Source organism: Ahaetulla prasina, chromosome 4 (assembly GCF_028640845.1).
Source record: "Ahaetulla prasina isolate Xishuangbanna chromosome 4, ASM2864084v1, whole genome shotgun sequence".
In the NCBI taxonomy this organism is placed as follows: domain Eukaryota; kingdom Metazoa; phylum Chordata; class Lepidosauria; order Squamata; family Colubridae; genus Ahaetulla; species Ahaetulla prasina.
Genome location: NC_080542.1, coordinates 53,135,004 through 53,152,704, shown reverse-complemented (window position 1 = coordinate 53,152,704; position 17,701 = coordinate 53,135,004). Strand labels below are relative to the sequence as shown.

The following is a 17,701-nucleotide window of genomic DNA, read 5'->3' as shown; positions in this document are numbered from 1 at the left end:
TCACCCATATGGCTCGTATGTATCTTCCTCAATTGTGGGTCCTTTACCAGAGGCATGGGAATTTGAAGGTTCTGCACAGGATTTTAGCTGCTTCTAGCAATGCACTCTTTTGGACAGAAAGCTCTGATGTTGTTCCTGCAATCTGCTGGACCCCATTCACCCAGTTCAGGAACTGCAGTGCTAAGTGCTCCTATTACCACTGGGACCACTTTAGCCTTTACTTTTTCACATCCTCTCCAGGCCTTCTCCAGTTCCTCATACTCCTTCCTGATAGTGCCATCATTTGGCACTGTTACATCTACATTGGTAAAACACACACACACACACAACACCAACTTGATGACACCTTGTGTGTATATGTGTATATGTAGGAGAGCTCATTTGCTTATTCTGCAAAAGATGATATAGAGTTTTGCTGCCCAACCGTCACACACATACAACTCTGGCCTTCAGGCCAAGGGATAACCGAAGGAAGCAATCATTTTCAGATAAACGGTTTCTCCTGGTCGATTGGGTAGGATTTTCCAGCTATACACCTTCAAGTTGCCAGAAGCAACCTTTTTTCCGTAGGAAGGGCTAACTCAGGACTCTTTGCACCTGGGGCAAAGAACAGGCTGGAGCTTCCATCCTTTGTATCCCACTCAATAGGCTACTACCTGATTACTTATTTCAACATTGGCAATGGGACAGTATGAGGCCACCAAAGTGGTGATATCCATTTTTTTTTTACTACTGGTTCTGTGGGCGTGGCTTGGTGGGCATGGCCGGGGAAGGATACTGCAAAATCTCCATTCCCTCCCCACTCCTGGGGCCAGCCAGAGGTGGCATTTGCTGCTTCTCCAAACTACTCAAAATTTCTTCTGCCGGTTCTCCAGAATCTGTCAGAACCTGCTGGAATTCACCCCTGGGCCACCACATGACCCGGGAGGCTGTGAAGAGGATTTAAGGCAAGGCTGTGTGTTCACAGGTGACAGTGGTGGGGTCAGGGAATTTTGGAGGAATATAATTTTCTGGCTGAGAGGCTCCCTTTGCAGTCTGTTGTTCTTCTCTGAAGTCTTCCCAACTGCCCATTAAGCTTCTGCTGATTCCCGCCTGACCATAGTCCTTGGTTTTCCCTTTTCCATGAAAGTGCGAGATGTTGCTTTTTTCCCCCTTCACCCCCTCCCGCTGAGTGGACTTGAGCAAGACAAGGGGCTGTCCTTTCAGCGGGTGATTTGCCGCCGCCGCCGCCGCTGGTATGACGGTTACAGTTTCAGAGTCTCTGCTGAAAGACGGGCAGGGCAACCGAAAGCAGAGCCAGCCTTCCAGTTTATCTCCTAAGCGCGGGGAGGCGCCGTGGGCAGGGTCTGAGGGGAGAGCGGCGTTTATAACCTGGTGCTCGCAGGGACAGTTCTGCGCCTCCTGCCAAGATGCCTCCGGTGGCGGGTTTTTTCCTTGCGATCTGCGTTGGGGTGGCATTCGCCTTGGAAGCCTCCCTGATGCCTCCTGATCGCAACAAGACCGAGGAAGGAGCCAAGCTGTTCGCAAACGATTATAACACTACCGGGGAAACTGTGTTCTTCGAAAGCGTCAACGCCAGCTGGAATTACAACACCGACCTGACAAACCACAACGCTCAGCTGCAGGTAAGCAAGCAGAGCTCGCTCCTGACCTGCCTCTGTCTCCCAGCTGGCTCCTGTTGTCCTATGAAGGGCAGGACAGGACCGGGCTGGATCGGGGGCGACAACGGGGAGGGAGAAGCTCTCCGTAGCCTCTCCAATACGACTTTTCTTCTGATATTACTCAGCCCATTTTCTCACTTGTCGCTTTTGTCATTCAAAAGGTCATAAGAGAGATCTCTCCTTCCTCTTATAGAGCCTCGGATTTGGTGGGGAGGCTAAATGTCTACATGTGCATTTGGTTCTTCCCAAATCCTTAGCACTTTACCTATTAGTGCAATAGTGGTTGTGTAATTGGAAGTCCTTTCTGGCCTCTAAGCATGTTAGTCTTCCATTTTTAAACTAAGAAAGCAGTTTGCTTAAGGTGACTTAACTTCGCTCATTTACATAATTTATATCCTACTTCTGTGAAGCTTTCTCAGAGCAGATAGCAAAGTAATAAAAGGTATTTTAAAATTAATAAAATAATAAAACAAAAAAACATACCAGATAAAACAGCAAAATATAAGTGATCTTAACTTTAGCAATTTTATGAGAAATTCAGAATCACCTTATCACCGAACTTCCATGAGTTAGCTCACCTTCAGACATTAATATCTCTGCCCAAATAGCATCTAACTGCTTCAAAAGAAGCTTTAATGCTTCTTTCTCCCTTCCTTGAGCTCCGAATAAAGCAATGAAGGAATGAAAATGTTAGAATTATAAAAACCAGTAAATCAGTTAACTGACAGGAACAAAAATGACCCTATATTTAATTTTAACTCACTGCTGTTTTCATGGCCACAGGTTAGATAGTTTCTAAACTGTAAATTTAAACAACAAAATATCTACAAATAGGAGAATCAAAACAGAGGAATAGATCAACTCTCCTGTAGAAATAGGCATACATATATTGGGATCTTTGTAGTTTAGAAAAGTACAACAAGATTGCCAGAAAAAGCATGAACTCTGGAATAGGGAAAGTGGATACAAGATTTTTGTTATCCTCTCACTCCCTCATGAGATAAGCTTAATTTACAAAAAAATAAATAAATTAAAAAATGATTCAGCCAAAGATCAAGGAAAGGAATAAAAGACCCATCAGCACATCCACTCTCATTATACACCTGACAACCAATACCCAAAGATCAGCACCAGATAAACTCATTTTATCACGAAATAAGTTTTAATATAAACCATCTAAAACTATTTTTTAAAAACTATCACCAAATTCAAAGGAAATGAACAAACACCCCTAACGTATCCATTCACATTATATATCCAATACCCAAGGACCAGATAAACACCAGATAAATAGAAACAATAAAGAAAGAAACACTATCCCAATTAAGCAGGACAAGCTATTGTACTACATATAAAGAACCAAGAAGCCCCTTAGACTTCTTGGACTGGATATTACCTATCTTGCCAATGAAATGCTTGCAGATGAAAAAGCAAGCTCATAGTCTTAAAAACTGAAGTTATGTTTTCTATATATTCACATGGGCCAATTTAGAGAGATTTAAGAAGGGATAGGCAGAAGGAAGCTATGGCAATAGAAAAATAATATTCCCACTGTCTTGTGTGCTTTGTTGTGTGCTAATGGATTTTTTTTTATTTACAGATCTTATTCTTCCAAAATAGATAAGTGTATCTAGAGATACCCTATCTGTCTCACTTCAGTTCTCACAATTCAACATCATAACTTGGTGTTGAATATTGGATGTCAATAAATGAGCTTAAGTATTAAGCAGAGCAGTAGATTGTTCTACTGCTGGGTGGCAATTAATTCTGGGCATCTAGAATGTAGTCCAGGAGCCACTAGGAATTACTGACTAACATTTCTCTTTTTATGTAAAGTGAAGGAGATGTTAGTCCAATTATATTTACAAGAAGCAAGTGACTGCTTCTAATTTGAGTTTCACAAAATATTCTGCAGTTATTTAATAGCTCACCATTGAAGATGTATTTTAGTAGCAAAGTTAAAAGGCTTAAAGATAAAATAAAATAAAATAAAATAAAATGTGGATTGGATTTTCTATAGCAGGGATCTCCAACCCCAGTCCGTGGGCCAGCACCAGTCTGCAGCATGTCAGCAGCTGAGCCATGCAAACCAGCAAAGCCCCATCTGCGGGATGCAGGCAGCACACAAAACCACGTCCCCTCTGATCCACGGAAAAACCTTTCTCCACAGAAACCAGTCCCCGAGGCCTAAAAAGTTGGAGGCCACTGTTCTATAGGGTGAGATTGCAGCTAGACAAGTAATTTAGGCTGTTTTGCTAAGCAGACTTTAGAGATTTATTCTCTCACCTGTCCCCTTTCCAGACATTACTATGTAAAATTTGTACATGAATAAAGGATGTAATGTTGCAGGAATGCAAAAGAAAAAAAAGTTGGTAGTCAAGGATTGATTAGAGATAGCCCTTCTTCAGTGATGTTGTGGTAGAAATGCAGTTGAATTATCACTAGGGTTAACTAATGGATGGGAGGCACAGTGGCTCAGTGTTTTAAAATATGCTGCCAAAGATCTACACTCCAGTGATTTGAGTCCTATCACTGTGTGACGGAGTGAACTCCCATCATTTGTCTCAGCTCTTGCAAACCTAGCAGTTTGAAAGCATGTAAATGCAAGTAGATAAATAGATATCACTCCGGTGGGAAGTTAACAGTGTTCCGTATTCCATTGTATGCTTTGCAGTGCATGATCATGTCATGCTGGACACATAACCATGGAAACATCTTCAGACAGTGCTGGTTTAAAGAGAAGGAGATGAGCACTGCCCCTAAAAATCGGCTACGGCTAATGGAGTAAAACCCCCAGGGACTCCTTTACTTCTTACCTTAACTAATGGAACAGCTGGGTTGTGTAGTTGTTGGATAATACAGGGACCACTGGTGAGTTTTGCACAACTGAGGACAGAAATGGTGGGATTTAAATGCTGGCGATTCTGCTTCAGTATTAAATAAATACTGCTTCAGTATTTATTTAAAAATAACAATTTTTATCATGTTTCAATTTGACTGATTCTAAATATATAAAAGTAGTTTTTTTTAACCCTTTTTAGCATTAACAACTAAAAAAAGTGTGCCAGAACATGGTGAAAGACAATCAGCAATGTTTCTAAAATAAGAACTTTAAATTTAGACACAGTTTTCCTTTAAAATGGCTAGAAATTTTATTTTCCTTAATTGTGTGAACTGTGTTATCTATAATTTACCCAGAGGACAAACACTTTAAACATAGGGTCCAAATTAATTTAATGATTTCTGGAAAGAAATTTTAAAAAACGTGCTTACGTAATCAGTTAAGCCTAACAATGATAAATTGTGGCTGCAATGTGTTTTAAATGGGATACATAAATTAGTTATCATAAATATTAATCCACAGCAAAAATCTTAGTATCAAAAACATGGAGAATTTTTAAAAAAGGCTTAAAAACTGAAGATCAATTTGTAGACTATCCATATATTTCCAAATTAGAGCAAGGGCTGGTGGGCTGCCTAGCCAGAGTGCCTTTCTGATCTGGTGTTCAGAAATGTGGTGTTTCAGCAGTAATAAGAAGCAGTAAAGAATAAAAGACAACAAAAGCACATTGTCTCCTAGATGAACAAACAATGCTTATTTTGCATGTGGTTGTATGTATAATTTCACCTGCATACATAGATGACTTAAAATGATGCTACCTAAAATACAAACAGATTATCTAGGCTAAAAGAGGAGGGACAGTTGAACGATTCTGCAAGCAATTTCTTGATTCTTTGATTTGCTTATCCCGTACTCCGTATTACTTCTTTCAACATATGACATAATACCAGGTTATATTTATCCCTACGATTTTTTCCTACTTGAGTATGTTTTGAAAAGTGACACTTGGGCTGTCAAGCAAAGAGACATACAGTTGCTGTTTCCTGTATCATATGCCCTGTTTTGCTTCCTTGCCTCTGTTTTCTGTATTATACATGTACAATCAAAAGAGCACAATCTAATAAACTGTTTTGAAATTGAATGCTAAAACAAGACTGAAATATGTTGGGTATGAGATGGATTAGGTACACATTCAGATGGCAGTCCCCCTCAACCTAGCTAAGTTAAATGGAACTGAAACCCAAATGGTTCCACTTAACTCCAGGATATTCTTTCTCTCCATCTCAGATTCTTTTTTTTTTGTCTCGTTGGGACTTAATCCAACAGAAAAAGTTAAAAAAATGTTTGTGGTATACCTGGTATATAATAAAATACAGACACCTAGTTTTTATAGCCATAATATGACAGTACTCTTGTTTTTCTCCCTATATAAGGCAAAATCAGCAAGCCAATATAAGCAAGTGTGTTTTGTACAATTTAGCTTTTCTTGGCATAGAAGCAGGATAGTATTTTAGTCCAAAAGTACATTCCACATCGAATTCATTGAATGCACCTTTAACTGGGGCCAATAAATGTAATTTTTCCTATTATGCTTGGTTGAAATAAATGCACATACCTGCACTTCCTTTACTATTTTCCTTGTATCATATAGATGCAAAAAGAAGGTAAAAATAATGCTCCAGTTTTCAACTAATGATGGTTAATTATTGCCTAACATTGACAAATTCAGCTTTGTTTACAGTTTGGTCAGATAACCTAGTATTCTAATATCTATTGATAGAATCTGCCTTACTCAGGAAGTTTGCAGATTGTCCTCTATTTCAATGTTTTTTTAAACAAAAATCAGAATAGTCTAGAGGATACTTTGCATATTATTTATGCTTGCATAGCTGTAAACAGTTTCACTCTGTCCTGTATTTCCAGAAAGATTTAAGAACTAGGAGTAATTAATTTGAGAATAACTCTCCAATTCCTCTGATCTGATCTTTTTTTTTGTACCTCCTTAAAGGTTTTGAATGTTGTTAAATTATTTAGCATATACTATAGATTTAATCTTGAAATAGGCATATTCTGTACAGAACTAGAGTTCTAATCCAAATGTCAAATGTAAAGAGTATAGAAGTAGCTTCATAGAAGAAATCAATCAGTGGTTCATTGATTTTTTCCTAGTTAAATGCAACATTTTTGCATTCCTAATTTCATTTAGGTAGGGACGCAGTGGCTCAGGGGCTAGGACGTTGAGCTTATCGATCAAAAGGTCGGCAGCTCAGCGGTTTGAATCCCTAGTGCTGCCACGTAATGGGGTGAGCTCCCGTTACTTGTCCCAGCTTCTGCCAACCTAGCAGTTTCGAAAGCACGTAAAAATGCAAGGAGAAAAAATAGGGACCACCTTTGGTGGGAAGGTAACAGTGTTCCGTGCGCCTTTGGCGTTGAGTCATGCTGGCCACATGACCACGGAGATATCTTTGGACAGCGCTGGCTTATCGGCTTTGAATCGGAGATGAGCACCGCCCCCTAGAGTCAGGATTGACTAGCATGTATGTGCGAGGGGAACCTTTACCTTTTATCTAATTTCATTTAATAGAATTACAGTAGGAACATTTTCATTGAAAACGTTTCCTTCAACAAACAGGACGTTTTGGGACTCAATTCTGAGATATACTTCATACAGACAGCATTAGCGAAAGCTAAAAAATGGCAACTAGGAAGAGTTGGGTGGAAGATAATTGCTTATTTTTGAGGATTCATGAGAGAATCACCTGAGAGTCAATATCTATAAAGAGGAATTTGATTTAACATTTGCCAACAACACTGCAAATCAGAACAAAATGTTTTAGAAATGTATTACCTCTTCATGGGTTTCTGGCAGAGAGGATAAAACCGAAGGGAAAATCCAGTAATGAAACCAATGGTTAGCTAGAGAAGGTGGAAGCTATCTGATCCACTGCTCTATCAACTGAAAAATAGAATCCAATTCCTGATACTGAATCTAACAATAATGATTAGCAATCTGCATTGGTACCCTCCCCTTTCAGAGAGCTATCTCAAGTCTGATTTTGAAGCATTAAGAGCCCACCCAATGGTAAGAAATATGAGATACTGATAGAAGAGAATATTACAGGTTGAACTGTGGGGTCCTTAGTGCTCTCTGAGCTCGGTTGTTTTCATGTAGACGTTTCATTACCAAATTAGGTAAAATCATTGTTGTGGAAGAGACCAGTCAATCTTAGTGTGGATGATCTTGGTGGTTCCTTGATTAGGCTGCTGCTTGCTTTAGCTTGTTCGCCTAAGTTGGTAGCTGCTTGATTGATGTACTATTCACTTCTTATTATTGGTCTAATTTTAGTGTTAAACTCTGCTCATCTGGGTTTGATTGCCGGTGAGAAGATGTTTGGACCTTTTGTTTTCTTTTTGGCTTTTTGTCTCTTTTGAAGGGTATATAGATGTTTTCCATCTCTATGTACCTGTTGGTGGCTGATTTGCGTGTGTGATGATGACACCCTAATGCAGGTGTGTCAAATTTGCAGCCATGGGACGGATGCGTCATGAGCTGGCCATGCTTACCCCCATTTTAGTGAATGAGGGAAAGTCGTGACATTTCACATGATGAAAACATGATGCTGTGAGTTTGACACCCCTGCCCTAATAGATACTAAGGAACTTTACCTAAGGATTCACACTAGAAAGAATATTAGAGTAATTTTAGATTTCACCAGAAAAAGTTCCTTACTTGGAGTTTTCTCTAGAGCTGAAATTGCTATGCCATCTTAATTCTTGTACATCTGCTATGGATGGACCAGAGCAGGGATAAACAATCTGGTGCTGTCTAGATGGTTTAGGCCAGGGGTCTCCAACCTTGGTCCCTTTAAGACTTGTGGACTTCAGCTCTCAGAGTTCCTCAGCCAGCTTTGCTGGCTGAGGGACTCTGGGAGTTGAAGTCCACAAGTCTTAAAGGGACCAAGGTTGGAGACCCCTGGTTTAGGCTACTGTTTTCAGAATCCCTTTCCACTGTCCACATTGGCTTGGATCAATGGAAACTGAAAGCACAAACATTTAGAATTTACCAAATTTACTAATCTAATTGACCAAATTCAACAACTGGTTGACAGCTTCATAGGCACATCCATGTATTTTTATTTCCAAAGAAATTTTGCAATTGCCTTCTTCAGAATGTTTTCACTATTTCCCAATCACTCTGCTAAACTATTAGTTATTATTATGTCATGATGCAATTACTAATTTCATTGATGTGAATTTAATGGAGTTTCTACTTGATAATTATTCTTGCTCCAGGTGCTTTGCTTTTTGGGACAATGATTTGGCTAGATTCACTTCATAACAGATTACCAGAAGTAGAAAAGCAGTGGATTACTATAGTTTGTAATTTTCAATGAATAAAATGAATGAGAAAAGCAATCCATGTAGTATTTCTTAAGAGCATTGTGTCCCAACACACTCAAATCCAGCTAGAACAGGTTGGAAATATTAAAAAAGAAGAAAACTATGTATTACTTTAGGATTAATTTATATGCCGCAAGAAGACCAATTACTTCCATGAGATTATCTATGTAAAATGTCTTTAATTATATATTGGAAATTGCTGGAATCATCCAAAGACCTATTTTTATGAATAGCTTGCTGTATTGAGATGGTACAGGAATTCGAAGAAATTATATCCCATAAAATGTCTGTGTGAGATAAGACTTTAAAATATATATTTATAGAAATGGTTACAGCAATAGAAGTCCCCAACTGAGGAATTTTTCATCCTCAAAGTATTCCCCCCCACACACTTTTTTTGTCTAATTTCCTTAGATATAGGTAAGTCTTTGGTAAATTGTTTTAATGAGAGGAGGAGCTATTAAAAGATCTTTTTCCTTTTTAAGGAGAAAATAGTATCCCCACCTATACCAAAAAGATCTTGTGTTCCACATACTTTAAGTGAAAATATATCCAGAGACAGAATGTTGAGATACATTACTTTGCTTAATATTTGCAGAGAAGTGACTTTGTGACTGATTCATTCTTAGTTGTAAAAGGTTCTCTGTGTTCCATCAGATTGGCTGTTAGCCTTGAGGGGTTGTCTTCCACTACAAAAACGTGGCTCTTGGGTCACTTTAATAAATTACCTTGGAGTATTTGCTCCGCTCCAGCTGCCTTCGCCATGTTTGCATATCATTATTTAATCATGTGGGCATTATATAATGGGTGAGCCAGTTACATAAGTTGTGATCACTCAAAATTTCCAGCTGGAGATTCTTCTGGACTCCAAATCAGAAAACCCAGTTATCCTTCTTTTTCAGTAGTCTGACCCAGAATGCTACATTAGGGAACACTTCAGGCTCATCTCATGTTCTTTCAGATTATGGCTTTAATACAGGACATGCCTTATTTTGCTCTGTGGGTTTGGCTCAGGCATTACAGACAGTTCATATCGATGTGGGATTTAAACCGTTTCAAGGCAATATATCCAATTTTATGCTAACTACACATACAAGCCATTGATTTTAATTGATAGATTAATTTAACACCAGCATTCAGTATTCTGATTGCTAATTAAAATAAGGTAATGTGGTCTTGTCACCTATTAATAGGAACGTTAGAGATAAAAATGAATCATTTATAAATAAAACTTCAATAAGTTCCAAAATAATCAGTCCCTTACTGTCTTTTAATTAAGCCCGTTCTGAGTTGTGGTTTGCTTTTTTGCCTTGTCATCCCGATGGCTGTAAAGAGCTAAATGCTCTTTAGTATTTGCTGCCAAATTTTCACAAACCCTTGTGAAAAAGCCTAGATGTTTAAAACACTAAAGTATATTTAAGGCATTCTTTCTTATCAGCGGCATGCACAGAGGTGAGTTCTATTTACCTTTACTACCGATTCGCATTGTGCCCGCGAACTTCTGAGCGTGCGCAGAAGAGTTTTGATGATTTTTGGGTTAGTGGATGGAGCCTCCCGCCGTTTTTACTACCGGTTCTATAGAACCGGTTCGAACTGGAGGCAACCCACCACTAGGCATGCAACTTACTCTTTCATAGTCCTAAAAGTGATTCAACAACTTCTCCAACCATGTACTATGGAAAAAAGAAATAAAGTTCAACATATGTACCAAATGTCTTTGTCTTCCTCTCCTGTTACAGATAGCAGCTTCTTTGAAGGAGCAAGAATTCACAGAACTTTGGGGGAAAAAAGCTAAGGAGAATTATGGTGACATCTGGGAGAACTTTACTGATCCCCAACTTAAAAAAATAATCAGCTCCATTCAGACCTTGGGTCCTTCCAATTTACCACAACAGAAACGGGAAGAGGTAAGAATCAGTATTTTAGAAAGAGTGGATGAATTCTGAGGCGGCAATGGGAAAAAAAGATTCTAGGCTAAGGGAGAGATGATCCTTAGATAATTTTAGATAAGATCAATTCCAAACAATGATGGAGGGGGAAATGTTGAGAGGATAAATAAAATGAAGGATTCTGAAAGTACATACCGGTAGGTAATATTCACAATAACATACTCCAGTCTTGGCTGTATTGAGTGGTTATGAGGGAAGCATTCTCATATATTTGAAGACTAATTAGCTAAAGAAGTCTGACACATTATTTTATTTCTGACTCGAGTCCTTACACAAGAAGGAAGCTGCACTTGGGGGGGGGGGTTTGGTTTATGCTCCATGTTGCAGGCATTCCCAGTGACACATTGTTTGTTTGATAAAAACAAATAAAAAAGATGTCAGGATGTCAACTCAGAAAAATAATGGCAAACCGCTTCTAAAGTGTTGCTTAGAAAAAATATATATAGTGTTCACGAAGTTGCCAGGAGTCAAGATTGACGTAAAACCATATACATATACACAAACCAAATAATATCAATATAGATAAGAGTTCTGATTTTGCGCTGAGGGCATTAAAAAGATTGTGGGAGACCATATGCTAAATAATCCATCTAGCTAAATAATATAATACTACCTCACTTACTATATTTCTAACTGAAAGACAAAGCTTACAAAAAAGTATACAGCTGGAGGACTGAATGGTCTCCCACTGATCAACTAAATTGTCCTTTTCTCCCCTCAGAGCCCATTTGTGTTCTTTGTGGCCTGTGCAATCACCTCCCTCTGTCATTTAATTGTTTTTATTGCCTCCCTTCTCTTTCAAACCAGTGCTCAACCAGAAATTAGCTTCCCTTCATAATAATTTTCTCCAGTAACTTTCTAGACATTTGCCTTCACCAGAAGCTGACATTCTTTTCCTGGTGCTGCCCTCGCTGTAACTTATTTTTGGGTGATCACTCTTTTTGCCCCTTCATTGTAATGGCCAATTTGGTATGCATCTTCACCTTTTCAGATTCTTTCAGTACAATTCTTTGTCCATATGTTCCAAGTTACTTATTTCTATGAGGAAAAAGCCATTTTATATTATTTTACTTCCCTGTTCCAGCTGCCCTTTTACATTTATTTCAAGCTTTAAAATCTTCCTTCCTTCCTTATTTCAATATTCAAATTACAAAATGTTCTCTAGGGTAATCAAGTGTTGTTAAATAATCCAGAACATTCTTCTTTTGCAAACGGCTTGTTCTTGAGATCTTTAAAACCTAGTTTTTTCAGAAAATCTTTTGTCCTTGAAAGATATTTTCCATCTCTCTCTCTCTCTCTCTCTCTCTCTCTCTCTCTCCCTCCCTCCCTCCCTCCTTCCCTCCCTCCCTCCCTCCATCTAATCTATCTAGCTACTATCTCAGAAAATTCTGGGTGATATATATTTGGTGTCTTCAACTCCCATCTTGATTTCTGACATATTAGTCAAGTTTCTGCAGTTTTCTTGGCAAGATTTCAGAATTGACTTGCCATTGCCATCTTCCTAGGGCTGACAGAGAGAGAGACTAGCCTAAAGTAACTCATCCAGCTTTGTGCCTAAGGCAGGACTAGAAATCACTGTCTCCCAGCTTCTTGCCTGATACCTTAACCAATATATCAAAGCAGTACGCAGTGGTAGTTGCTTACAATTTCTATTATGTAAGAATGAATAAAACCAATGCTGGAAGCTTGTTGCTTTATTGTGTCACTTTTTAATTACATATTTAAAATAAAAATAATTACCAAAAGTTCAACAGGGGCAGGTAACTTGCCAGGTTCCTATGGAGGTACAATATCTATGCTATAGGATGCCTATAGACCTAATCTTTTTGCCATCACATGCCAGGAGGGGGTGCTGAGGTGGGTGTCGTGTGCGCACATGCCCCCACCCATAATTCTATGTGCCCCCCTCTGCTCCTGGCACGTAATGGCCCAGTAGGCCAGTTTTTCTCTCTCACCAGAGAGAAAAGCCTCTCTATGAGTCTTGGTAGGGCGAAAACTGCCTTATACCCCTCCAGGCCCTCCGGAGTCCAGAAATGGCCTGTTTACCAACTTCAGGAAGTGATATTTTTTGCTGTCGCCAGCCTCCAGAGACTCCTAAAGAGGCTCTGGAGGCTGGGGACAGCAAAAAAGTCACTTCCTGTCCAACCAGAAATTGGTAAATGGGCTGTTTCTGGCCTCCAGAGGGTCTGGGGGTGAGAAAGGTAGTTTTCACCCCCTCAAGACTCCTAGAGAGGCTCTGGAGCCAGGTAAGAGAGAAAAATGGGCCTTCCCCACAACCACCCAGGCCCTCTGGAGGCAGGAAACAGCCTGTATCCCTACTTCTGGTGGGCCCAGAAGACCCGAAAATCAGCTGGCCGGCACAAGCATGCACGCCAGAGTTGAGCTCATGTGCCCACTGATATGGCTACATGTGCCACCTGTGGCATGCGTGCCATAGGTTTGCCATCATGGCTATAGACTATATAGTGTGAATATACATGTTGTAAATTTAGATTGTTATTCAAACGTGTGCTTTTTAATGCTAATTTCAGTATAATACTATTCTAAGTGAGATGGACAGCATCTACTCCACTGCCAAGGTTTGTCTACCAAACCAGACCTCCTCCTGCTGGGCTTTAGAGCCAGGTATGTACTTCCTTCTCTACATTAGCTCAGCTCATTCTTTGCAGGTGTTTTGCATGCTTTCTATTGTTTTCTGAACCCTGAGAGCATCCTAATACATGGATATGAATGTAAAATTAATTTATAGTAGGTTATGGCTTCTGAGACTGCCAATAGTGAACCTATATGTTTTAATTACATAACATTTTACATGAAGATACTCCTTACCAATTGCCTTGTTCGTTGACTTTTTAAATTTACAATGGCATTAAAAAAGTAGATATACAACCTGTTTTCAGACTTGCAGCCATTGCAGTATCCTGAAGTCACATGTTCTTGATTTGAGACCTTGGCAACTATTGTGCATTTATAACAGTTACAATGTCATGTGATTACATGATCACTATTTGTAGTCTTCAACAGCTGGCTCCCAACAAGCAAAGACAATGGGGAAACCAGCAGTAATCTGCAAGTCATGGTCATGTGACATTGTCCTTAACAATCATGGGTGATTTGCTTAAGTATCACAGAGGATCTAATATAAGCTGGGTACAATCTCATGGTGTTTCTCTTGAGCACCATGATGCTTAATGACAGAGTTGCTGGTCCCAATATCAGTCATGAGGACTATCCACATGCAAAAATACTTAAAAATAATGTGTTATTATCATGCTACTTAGCAAAATGCAGTTTTGTGATATTATTCTTTAAGAATGAAATAAATGCACCAAAGAAAAATTGGAGAATAGAAATTGGGCAGTCTAATTTGTAATCTTATAAACTAGCTCCTCTCTTGAGTTTCAATCATTTATTTTGCTATGAACTGAATCTGTCCTTACAATTACTCAAAAGTAACTATGCTAATGTTTTTAAAGCTAGCATACTGTTAGAAAATAGATTTTCCATTGCATTCCATTCAATTAGTATTTTCTAATTTGGAAACCCTAGTCTCTGTTTTTGAATCAACTAATATCTACTGTAAAAAAACATCAATAACAAATAAAATTAGAGAATAGAAAGAGACCCCCCCCCTTTTTCTTTTTTTTTTACTTTCTATGGAAATACTTAATCATCTGAATCATTATTGTCCCAAAGGTGCTTTCCTAAAAGACAACAGGACTTCCTTGGTTTTTTCCTTGGGAATGTTTTGCTTCTCATCCAAGAAGCTTCTTCAGTTCTGACTGAATAGTGGGGAATGGAAAGATTTGTATTCTTTGCAGTCATCTGGTCATTAGCATTCTGAGGGTTGGTCAATAGTTCTCTGAAACTATATCAGAGTCATGTGAATCAGAGTGTAAATGGGTGTGGAACATTCATGGGACTGCAACAGCTCATGTTGGAGACAGACACATGGGGCAGGTGGTGTCGTATCCTCCCCCTCTGTGGAGAGAAGCCTGTTCAATTTTAATATACAGATAGTCTATGACTCACGACCACAATTGAGCCCAAAATTTATGTTGCTAAGTGAAACATTTGTTAAGTGAGTTTTGCCCCATTTTGTGACCTTTCTTGCCACAGTTGGAGTGAATCACTGAAGTTGTTAACTTAGTAACACAGTTATTAAGTGGCTTCCCCATTGACTTTGCTTGTCAGAAGGTGGCAAAAACTAATTACATGATCCCAGGACACTGCAACCGTCATAAATATGAACTAGTTGCAAAGCATCCAAATTTTGATCACAAGACCAAAGGAATGCTGCAATGGCCATAAGTGTGAAAAACCACCATAAGTCACATTTTACATTGCTGTGGTAACTTTGAGCAGTCACTAAATGAACTGTGTAAATTGAGGAGTACCTGTAGATGGCCTCTTTAATGCCTCTTTGAACCCTTTTTCAAACCAGCAGTCCTCTCTAGCCAGAATGTGGACTTTGCTGTCTTTGTCTTTCAAATGCAGAGGAACTGCTGAATCTTGTCCTGATGGGTTTGTTCTCCTATGTAGTGCCATGCGCTCATGAAGTGCTTGTTTTGTTTTCCCGGTGTACAGATCTGCAGATCTGTCTCACTGCATTTTTCTGCACTTTTCTCCCAGCTATTTGCCTCATGTCTGAAATATAATCCCAATTGTTTTGAAACAATAACAGTCCTTCTTTCTATCCATGTAACTTCTCTAACAATTTTCTGATAGCAACCTCTAGTATTTAAGGTAGGGAAGAAAGCTGCTTACCTGTCATTGTTGTTCTATTAATACATAATTGGTACATTAGCACACATAGTTTGCCAGAGCAGATATAGGTGGGATTTTCTAAAAAGGCTTGTAAGATTACAAGCACTTGATGCACCCCTTGCTTATGTTCAGTAATGTTTCATATTGCTATGTTATTTCTCAGTATATTTTATCAGGATCCCAAACTTCAAGTAGCACTTACTTAGAAACATGTAGAAAGAAAACAGCTAGAGTTAGTGAAATGACATCAGTGATGAGGATGTAGACACTAGATTCAAAAAGTAACGATGGTTTTGATCTAATAGCCACAAGAGTCTCTGGAATACGAGTCACTACAACCATGATGTTTAAAAATATTGCTTCCTGAAGAGGAAAGACCTTCTGAATCCAATTCTTATCAGCTGTGCAGCACGGGTTCAGCTAGAAGGCTGTTGCTTTATACCTCTTTAGAAGAATAGTGCCTTTCTTCAAGTCTTCAAACTCTAGCGTGATGGGATTATTTAATGATACAAGTAAACTACATTTTTTTTATTTGCATTTATATCCCGCCCTTCTCCGAAGACTCAGGGCGGCTTACACTATGTTAGCAATAGTCTTCATCCTATTTGTATAGTTATATACAAAGTCAATTTATTGCCCCCAACAATCTGGGTCCTCATTTTACCTACCTTATAAAGGATGGAAGGCTGAGTCAACCTTGGGCCTGCTGGGACTAGAACCTGCAGTAATTGCAGGCAGCTGTGTTAATAACAGACTGTCTTACCAGTCTGACCCACAGACTGTCAAATGGGTCTTTTCTTTATGTAGATAGATATGTAGAAAAGTTAGTGCAAATACAGATGACTTTTTGATGTTTCTTGGATTTTGTTCAGTTGTATGATCTTCTAATGATTTCTTTTATGCCTCTTCTTTTTCCATGCTCCTCAGATATTTCAGAAATTATGGCCACTTCTCGTAGTTACAGGAAGTTGCTTTATGCCTGGGAAGGGTGGCATAATTCCGCCGGCAATCCTCTGAGATCCAAGTATGAGAAATTCGTTTCACTGAGCAATGAAGCCTATAGAATGGATGGTGAGATGTTAAAAACATAGACAGGGAATGGGATCAATGTTACCTGGATTGAAAATCTGCCTTCAGTCAAACAATTGAAGCATTTTTAATTCAAACTAAGAAACCTTAATGTGATTGAGAAAGAGGCATATTACCATATAACCAGTGGTGAAATCTGAACCAGTTTGCTACCAGTTCTCTGGCCATGCATGCATGCGCTGCACACCAAATGCGTGTTGTGCGCATGCATGCACAATTCACACCAAATGTGTGCTGTGCACGCATGTGCAGTATGCACCAAAAGGAGGCTTGGGAAAGTAAGTAGAACAGTGAAGGGGGGGGGGTAAATCAGCTGTGGTCCAAAATATTGGGAACCTTTTTAAAACCTTTTAAAAAACATTTTGTACTACCGGTTTGGGTGAATAGGTAGTAAAAATGCCTTTAAAAAGTAAAAAAAGAGGTTCCAACGATCACAGCTGTGCCATGCGATCATCGGAATCATTTTTTTTACTTTTTTAAACCATTTTTACTACCAATTTGCCCGAACCAATAGTAAAAAAATGCTTTAAAAGTAAAAAAAAAAGTTCAGATGATCAGTTGAGTAACACATGATCATCGGAACTTTTTTTTTTTTACTTTTTAAAGCATTTTTGACTACTGGTTCTGGAGAATCAGTAGTAAAAAATGCTTAAAAAGTAAAAAAAAGTGCTGACAATAGCGCGTTGCTCAGCTAATCATCAGAACTATTTTTTATTTTACTTTTTAAGCATTTTTTTACTACCGGTTTGGTGAACCAGTAGCATTTTTTGGTGAACTGGCCTGAACAGATAGCATTTCACCCCTGCGCCTAACCCTCCATAAATCTAACCCACCTTCATGGACTTTACTCTTACATTTTTTAAATGAATTGTCATGTTTTATTTTCCGTCCATTGCCATTCCGAAATGAAGTTATTATGAATTAACCATTTTTGATCAATATATATGTTGTGTTTTTAGTCCCAACATCTTTGCATTCCTTTCAAAAGTATT

General features: G+C 38.8%; 1 protein-coding gene across 1 annotated transcript in view; it reads left to right on the top strand.

Moving 5' to 3' along the window:
* The first annotated feature begins 1,284 nt into the window (after positions 1 to 1,284).
* ACE (angiotensin I converting enzyme) overlaps positions 1,285 to 17,701 on the top strand; it is a 53,279-nt gene continuing 36,862 nt past the window's right edge. Inside the window, exons 1-4 of the mRNA XM_058183281.1 lie at positions 1,285 to 1,625; positions 10,644 to 10,811; positions 13,385 to 13,478; positions 16,548 to 16,691. Of these exons, the coding sequence (XP_058039264.1) occupies positions 1,410 to 1,625; positions 10,644 to 10,811; positions 13,385 to 13,478; positions 16,548 to 16,691 (622 nt within the window). The 5' untranslated portion in view covers positions 1,285 to 1,409. The remainder of the gene's footprint in view (positions 1,626 to 10,643; positions 10,812 to 13,384; positions 13,479 to 16,547; positions 16,692 to 17,701) is intronic.